Here is a 9224-nt window from a genome sequence, read left to right on the forward strand (position 1 = left end):
ATTTCATTGACATGTAACAACAATAATAATAATAATACTAATAATGTAAGAAAATGAACTTAAATTCTTTGTGGTCAGGATGTAAAAAGTTTTTATACAAGCGGTATAATTATATATTATCATGTAAACAAAAATAATTATTTTTTTAACTGATTATAAGAACTTAATTAGCAAAATATTCGTTGTTATGTATATGTATATATATCGAAACGAATTAAAAAAAAAAAGAAAACATTACATACCTATGTCTAAAGTTACTTTCATGGAGGAGCCAGGAGCCTTGCCATCACCCTGAATAATGTGAATGCTTTTGTAACGAGATGGTGAGGCCTTAGGGAATATGGTTGCAAAATTTCTGATAGCACTCCAGAACTTGTCTGCTTTTGACTTCACCTCAATTTCTGCCTCAAGCTTTCCAACAACACCAGCCATTCCTTATATTAAGAGACAGAATTGTTGTGACTTATGATGAGAACCTGCAACAATTTTGCACTTATATATAATTAATAATGGAAACGCTTCAAGTGTTCCAAATATAGTATTGCAATCACTAGCTAATACAAGAAGTCAAAGTAGTTTTAGTTCCAATAACATTAGGATAAGTTTCAATATAGCTGTATTGATGCGAAGTTGATAATTGAAAATCGTTAATTATTTTGCCAAATCATAGTGTGACACATCATGGAAGACCTAGCTGCGGGTAGGAATGGCAACACCACTCGAACTTGCGGAGCAAAAATCCGCTCCTATCCGTCCCGTTGTCACCCTTGGTTGCGGGACGACAAGGTTAATTACTATAATTTATAGGATTAAATATAAAAATTAATCATACAAAGCTATCTTATAGGGCTGTACATGGATCGGATAATATCCGCATATCTACGGTAATTATCCGCATCCGATCCGAATTTTACGGATATTATTCAATCCGCAGAGCTATCGGATCGGATTTGACAGTGATATTTGCGGATTCAATCCGCAGATCCGTATATCCGCACGTCTCATATAAATAGTATAGTTTAAGAAAGTAAACCTTAATATGATATGAATTTTAGTGTATTGTTTTATGAATTTTATGATATCTTATTTTTAATTTTTTATGTTGTACTTTAACTTAAATAATTAAACTTAGATCTTGTGTTATTATTTTTCTTTTGTTATTCAAAAGAACTTTTATCGATAATATTTTAAGAGTAAATAGACTTAAACAGGTGAAAAAATAGATTTTCTAGAACAAAAAAGGGCCTTATAACAATTTTTTTTAATTATGCGAATATACATGATATCCAATCCGATCCGATCTGATCCGCAAATATGCTGATTGGATCGGATCGAATCCAACTTAAAAAAATACGGATATCGTATCCAATCTGATCCGATGAATGTAGTGCAGACCACTATAAACTATATCCGATTCGATCATATCCGTGTGCAGCCTATATCTCACTTAGCTTATACAATTATTTATAAAAAAATGAAAAGCTTAAATTATTATAAAAGTAATCCATAGAAGACCATTTTTTCTGATAAGTTACTCACCTCTTATATATATTTGTCAAATAAATCAAATATTTTTATAAGAAAAATCTAAAATAGTCCTGATAATTACTTCAAAAGACAACGAAATCTTTGAGAAAAATAAATACTCAATCTGGCTTCTGAGATTTATTTTTATAGGACTGATTAGTCTCTGTGCCAAAAAAATCAATGTTGTCTTTTTTGGAACAGAGACTAATCAATCCCAAAATTAAATATCAGAAACTGAGTTGAGTATTTTTTTTTCTTGAAATTTCGTTGTTTTTTTGAGTCAATTATCAGGAATCGGATAAGATATTCATTCTATTTTTATTGTATACAGTCCCACGAAAATTTTGTACTTCTATAAATTATTTGGTCAACGCTAAATATGAGATGTTTCATTTTTCCAAAGGAGTTAAGTATGGCCAAACATTTTTATTAGAGGCTCGACTTTACATATATTATATATACACTCACGTACGATACCAGGTCATCAGTCATCATTCATCACGCATACAATAATAATTATTTGATTTCTAGCTGTTACGTGTTTAGCTAGTTAATGTACTTTGCTGATCTAATTAAGTGTTAGTTCAGGTCATTATGTCTAATAAATTAATAGAAAAATTCTGCATTTATGTATTTTTTACATGGTTGTTAATCAAGTAATTTCTTCCACACGCGCATTCCTCACTCCTCACTCGGTTGTCATACACGCGCTACATATAACGTGTTGTAATCTAAAGTTTTGCTCAACGTAAATCTTCTGTTGCAACGTAAACCTCCTCCTCCTCCTTCTTCTTCTTCTTCTTCTCTGCTCGCGTTCTTCCTTATTGATTTGCATTGCCTTCGTCGTTCTTCTCTGGTCGCGTTCATCTTCTCGTTTTCTTATTTCGATCTGGTTACGTTGCATTTATCTTCTTCCTATTCTTCTTCGTTTTCTTCTTTGATCTGCACTTCTGAATCGAAACAATAAATGACTCAACTTCAAATCTGGAGAGTGATTTGGATTACTCTTCTAAAACAAATCAAACTGACAAAGTTTGGATTATTCAATTTTGAATCGAATTGAATAGAATGCAATTGCTAATTTGAATTGAATTAAATGGACAGAGGTGTATTGAATTGAATTGATAATATGTAAATTGTAGGCAGAGTTATTTGAATTTGATTTTATATAATGGATTATATTTCGTTCACTCAATACTATACAATTATTTTATCATGAGTACTATGTTCAGTTCACGAGGGCTGGCTTCGGTGGTGTCGGCAGTCTCCTCCGACAGCGGTGGCGGCACGGTCAGCGTGGAGGGGGTGGAATGACAAAGGTGAAGGTGCGGTGTCACGAGAAGGAGGGGATCCGACCGTTATTATGAGATTAGCATATTTAGTGTAAATGAATTTAACTATTAATCCTACTTTTTTAAATTTTAAAACCTGAATTTAAATAATTATTAAATAATTAATTAAGAATCTGATTTTTAATTTTTAAAATACTTTCCTTTTTAAACCCATTATATACGTTGTACACGAAATACATTAGCTTCCCAAACTTTCTCATATTTTTTTAACAAAATCTGTTGGTTTAATTTATTGGGGATGCTACACATTCATGTAACCATGTAATTAAGTTGGTCCAACACCAAAAAAATTCAATACCATTAAATGAAACATGAAATGCACGCGCCCAACACACACGAAATCGCTCTTGCCCAACGCTTCTTCTCCCCCACGCTTCTTCTTCTTCTCCCGCGCTTCTTCTTCGTCTTCTTCTTCTCACGCTCGTTTACGCACGGAGCGTCTTCTTCTTCTTCACCTTCTTCTTCGCATTCCTCTTTCTCCTCCTTTTTCGCGTTCCTTCTTCTTCACATGTTTTCTCCTTATCGTCATTCTTTTGTTGTTGTTGCTGCTGTATTTTTTTGTCTTTTCCTCCTTCTCTCTCTGGTGAAAAAGCAGTAGAAGATGAGGAAGAAGAGTTTTGAATAGTGCAGAATGAACCGAACACAGTACTCATGGTGAACCTAACACAGTACTCATGGTGAACCAAACATAGTACTCTGGTGAACCGAACACAATACAATTGTATAGTATTGAGTGAACGAACCCTGAATGCTAAACCCTAAACCCTAAACCCTAAACCCTGAACCTTACCGTAAACCCTAAACCCCTAAAACCATGAACCCTGAATCCTAAATCCTAGACCCCTAAACCCTAAACCCTCAACCATGAACACGGTGAACCGAAATTAATACATGGGGTTCATCCGTAGCGGAGACGGATCCATCAGTAGCCACATCCTTGCCTACCCAACACCCGTTGGACGTGCCGTTGTTGCCACAGCTACACAGCAACTCTCGTCGGAGTGATGATATCGGGATTCATGACAGATCTGATCGGGATCTACTTGATCTTTGGCGCATTCGTGTTCGGATTGACGATTCCAAATGGAGGAGATTTCGTGAAGAGGTTGATAAAGAGGATCGAGGACTTCGTGTCCAGGTTGTTGCTGTCGTTGTACTTTGATTTAGATGCTGGATGTTCGATTCACTAGTTATGTAGATGGTTATTTTAATTCTTAATTGGATGGTTATTTTGTTTGATTCAGTTTAATTATATACTGTTAACAAATGCTGGATGATTATTTTTGGGTTTTTTTTCTTTGTATTGGGCCAAATTTAAAACACATTGTACACATGGTCAAGATTCCTCGTTATCTTTCTAGCGGAGTTCAAAAAATATATATAAGTAACCAATTATATATGCAGCTAATTTGGGCTAACTTTTTAAATTTTAAAAAACTTTTTAATATTTGTGTTGCACAAATTTGTCTTTTTCTTTCTCCTCTTTTTCTTCTTTTTCTTTCTCTTCTTCTTTTTCTTTGTCAAATCCGCTCTGTAGAAGTCATCACTGTCCGTCGTGTGGCACGCCGCCCATCACCCGTGCACCAAATTGTCTGTCGGCTTCTACTTCCTCTTCGTCCCATCGCCCTCACATTAGTCGTCTATCGGCAGAAACAACACATCTTTCATGGTTGATAGTACATGAGAGAGTGACTATCGCGGTTATGCAACACAAAGTCTTTTTCTAAATTTTGGATATATTTTTTAGATTTTAAATAATTTTTTATTTAATTTTAATATTTTTCATGATAATTTAAATTTATATTTCTTTAAAAAAAAAAAGACACATGATTATGTAAATAGATATTGTATTAGATATTATACCGTATCACATTTCATTCCATTCATCTACATAATTATTTTCGACGATCCTATTAGATGAATGAGATGTAAATCAACACAATATTTCACACGCATATATGATATATGTAAATGCAACATTATTCTTACACGAACACATCACATTATTGTTGCATATATATATAACCCGTTATAAATTTATTTGCTAAGAAGATAGTCATCAACATTTGGGAAGATCTTGTAAGCAAATTCTTTTATTAAAATAGGTTCAGGAACCTCTTGGCTAGCCTTTACATACTCACACGACCATTTCACAATGCTTCCATTATCATCCCCCTTTGGTGTTACACTAATGTATCCCTTGTAACTTTTCAAGTACTTAAGGAGGTCACCGTCAATCACACTATAAATTATTGTCCTCTTTGCATCATCAACATCTTCAATCCTTTCTGTAACTGTCTTTACATCAAGTTCATGGCCTGAAAAGAGAAAAAAAAAAGAGAATTATTGATAAAAAATACAAGATTTAATTATTCTGTCGATTCTTATAATTTTACTGCAATTAGGTTTCTATAATTTTTTTTAATGAGGCTCCTATACTATATCAAATTTTGTAAATAAGTCCCTACCGTGACAAAAATATTGAAATTAACAGAATATTCTATTAAACTATATAGAATATTCAGTAAAGTGTTAGGCATATTCGGTTTGTTTAACGAAATATTCTGTTAATTCCATCATTTTTGTCACAGTAGAGACTTAATTACAAAATCTGATATGATAGAAATTATTTAATCGAAAAGAAAAAAGTACAAAGACCTAATTGAAAATTCAGTAAAACTATAGGAATAGACAATAGTTAAACCAAAATACAAATAACATAATCTCTTAGTCATATTCCATACTTATGGATACTCATTTTATTGCTTATTTTAATTTTTATTAATAATTGTCTAGAAAAGGTATAGTATATATATGGTTCTAATGCGTATAATTATATATTATGATGTAAATAAAATAATTGTTTGACTGATTATAAGAAGTTAATAAGCAAAATATTCTTTGTTATGTAAATATATGAAAATTAATTAAAAAATGGAAGACATTACATGCCTATGTCTAAAGTTACTTTCATGAGGGAGCCCGGAGCCTTGCCATCACCCTGAATAATCTGAGTGCCTTTGTAAATAGATGGTGAAGTGTTTGGGAATATGGTTGCAAAATCCTTGATAGAACTCCAGAACTTGTCTGCATTTGATTTCACCTCCATTTCTGCCTCAAGCTTTCCAACAACACCAGCCATTGCTTATATCAACTCAAGAAGAAAAATAAGAGAGAGAGAGAGCGAGCGCCAGGGGAGAGAATTGTTGTGACTTATGAGAACCTACTAAAAGATTTGCACATATATAACAATGGAAACGGTTCAAATGTGACAATTAAAAAGATTTTTTATCGGCGATTATTATAACGCGGTTGGTTTAGTTAGTTTATATTCTAGTTGGTTTTTTAGATTTTTTTAATATTTTTATTATAAGATATTTATTTTTTATGAATAAAATATTAGTTTTAATTTTTACGGACACATTCGGATGTTATTTTACATCTTGTATGGATAATTTACAAATTAAAAATTTTTTTATTAAAAAATAAAAAATTTAAATTTTTAATATATTTATTTTATATTTGTTAAATAAAAATATTTAAAATTTTTTATTAGTGGTAAATTAGTTTATTATATGTCTTAAGACACATGTTAGTTAAACTCTTAATTTAAATGGTTGAGATTAAATGTAACTAATAAATAGTAGATTTTTTTACTTAAATAAAATAAACAGGTTCTAAAATTATTCAGATCCCCTAAAACAATTTTTGAAACGTGAATATACCTAATCCTAATAATATATAAATCGTGACAGAGAAATGTGGCTTATATAGTATGTTAACCACAATATCTCATAACGATTTATGCATGAATGACTTTTGAGAAATAACACATAAATCGTCCCAAGGTGGCCAATTTTACCAATTGTATGTAAATCGTCCCAAACTAGAGAATTTACGTGGTTTTAGGCAAAAACACAAGACCCTGTCACTATTTATATGTAAGTTGTAACCCCAATATCCTGCTACAATTTATGGGTCATTTCCTCCCATCTTGGAACGATTTACATACAATTGGTAAAGTTGACCATCTGGGATGATTTATCATTTATGTGTTATTCCTCAAAAGCCATTCATGCATAAATCGTCTTGGATTGTAGTTGTTAACATATTACATAAGGGTGTTCATGGTCCACATATCTATGGTATTTATCTGAATCCGGTCCGAAAATTGCAGACATAGATCCGATCTGCAAGACTATTGGATCCGATCCGCACATTTATAGGATCGGATTGCGAATTTTATGTAGGTATCTGCATATCCGATCCGCATATCCGTAGATCCGCAAAAATAAATAAATAAATAAGTAATATTCTTCTTATGTTTTATTTTAACTAATAATTATCATATATGTCGTATTATTTTAATTTTATTATTTAAGAAAAATATGTTTAATATTATTTTAAGAGTAAACATATTTAAAAGAGTAGAAAAAAATATATTAATATTTTTTAATGAAAATAAATTTTAAAAAATATTTGTATTTTGTAGATATATCTGTGCGGATCGGATCCAAACTTAAAAACTGCAGACATTGGATCCAATCCGATAATTTTAGTGCAGATCATATCGAAATTTTGGTCATATCCGATCTGATCTGCGTTCACCCCTAATATTACATAAACCACATTCTCTTGGCACAATTTATATATTATTAGGATTAGAGTATTCAAGTTTTAAAAATTGCTTTAGAAAATTTGAGTAATTTTAAAACTTGTTTAATTTATTTAAATAGAAAAGCCTAAATAGTATATAATAAATAATGCATTTAATATATTCATTTCATGGGAGAGAATGCATTTAATAGCCGTTGTATTTATAGTTATTATGATTAATTTTTATTAAAATATACTTAATAAATAAATTAAAATAATTAAATTTCACATAATTATAAAAAATATAACATAATTAAAAAATCATATACAAACAAATTTAAAAAAAATGGAATCATAATTAATAAAAATGTTTCACGTTTTATTTTCTCATTAAGAAAAGTAGATATTTGATAATTTTATGTCACTAAGAGAATTAAAAACAAGACATTCTAAACTATACAAATAATTTATACTATATTGTTATATTAATAAAAAAATTATATAATAATTATTAAAATTTAAGAAACTATTACTTTTTCATAATATTTTAATCTAATAAAATTTAAAAAACTACTACTGTTTAGATAATTTTTATTTATTTTTTCAATTAATAAGTCCAATATATTTAATACTTATTCAATCTAAATTAATCAAATGTAGTAATGTACATATTTGGTGTTAAATAAATACAGATGGATTAAATTTTTAAAATGGTCCTCTAGATTGGGCTCCTGCACCAATTTTATCTTTGAGTTTTCAATTGCACTATTTTGGTCCTTGAAATTGAACTCCAGACCCCATAAAAATTCTCAAACCCATTTTCAGCCCGAATCAACAAATCAGAATGCTGATCTGGCAAGTCCCTGTACCCCAGTGGATGAGCCAAACAACGTCGTTTACGGTTTTGGCGCCTAAGGAGAGTAAAAAACATCACCGTTTTACATGAATGAACAAAACAAAACGTTAGAGGCATATGTATTTTGATCACTCACAGTCTTCTCCTTCCTTTCTCCAACACTAAATGCTTAGACTCCCTCTTCCTCTAACAATGGTGAAGGCTTAATGTGGTGGTTTAGGGTTTGCAAATTCGACAGTTTTGCGGGATTACTAGTATCGCCGTGGAGTTCACAGTGCTTTTATTGAAGAAACACCATTGTTGTTGTTATTGAGGTGAGTACACAATGTCATTATTTTTTGTTTTTTGGCAACCATAGGTTGATTTTCAAGGGTTTAATTGGCCTTCTGTTTGTTTATGGTGGAAGTGTTTTCATCGTTGATAAAGGTTTAGGGTTTCATATATTGTTTGTTGGAATATGTGTTTTAAAAATGTTTTGTTTTTGCTTAATGAAACAGGGATAATTTTTTTTTACCAGACGTGAAATACAATTTATTGATTTTTCATGTTTTGACCATGGTCCTTGAGTTAACTTGTATAATTTTTATTTCTGATGCAGATAAAAAATCTAATTGACATTATGTTCTATCATGGGGGTAGTTTTGAAAAAAATGAAGAAGAAAAGATGGTTTATTCTTCTGATACGAAAAGTTGTTTTGGTGATATTGATGAAGATACATTAGATATTTTTTATATTAAGAATTACCATAAAGAGCTTGAGTACAACAAGATGAAGAAATGTGTGGCTTGTTTCGGGTAGGAGTCTAGAGGTTGGACTCAAGAGATTAAACAATGATGGGAGTTAAGGGAGATGTGTTTCTTTGCTAAGAAAAACAATTGTCTTGTGGATGTAT

The 9224-nt window shown here is 31.0% G+C and overlaps 2 protein-coding genes across 3 annotated transcripts in view; both read right to left on the reverse strand.

The window, feature by feature from the left end:
- The window catches only part of LOC107481185 (MLP-like protein 423), a 1158-nt gene extending 658 nt beyond the window's left edge, over positions 1-500 (reverse strand). Inside the window, exon 1 of one of the 2 annotated variants that reach the window (XM_052259567.1) lies at positions 243-500. In XM_052259567.1, the coding sequence (XP_052115527.1) occupies positions 243-432 (190 nt within the window). In that variant the 5' untranslated portion in view covers positions 433-500. The remainder of the gene's footprint in view (positions 1-242) is intronic. The other variant, XM_016101400.3, reaches the window with a different exon arrangement.
- A 4416-nt stretch (positions 501-4916) lies between these two features.
- On the reverse strand, positions 4917-6021 carry LOC107481122 (MLP-like protein 423). The gene is made up of 2 exons (XM_016101337.3): positions 5832-6021; positions 4917-5197 (listed from the first exon to the last, which is right to left on the reverse strand). The coding sequence occupies exons 1-2, from the start codon at positions 6019-6021 to the stop codon at positions 4917-4919; spliced, it is 471 nt and encodes a 156-aa protein (XP_015956823.1).
- Positions 6022-9224: the final 3203 nt, after the last annotated feature.

The sequence above is a fragment of the Arachis duranensis genome, chromosome 3 (genome assembly GCF_000817695.3).
Source record: "Arachis duranensis cultivar V14167 chromosome 3, aradu.V14167.gnm2.J7QH, whole genome shotgun sequence".
NCBI classification, from domain to species: domain Eukaryota; kingdom Viridiplantae; phylum Streptophyta; class Magnoliopsida; order Fabales; family Fabaceae; genus Arachis; species Arachis duranensis.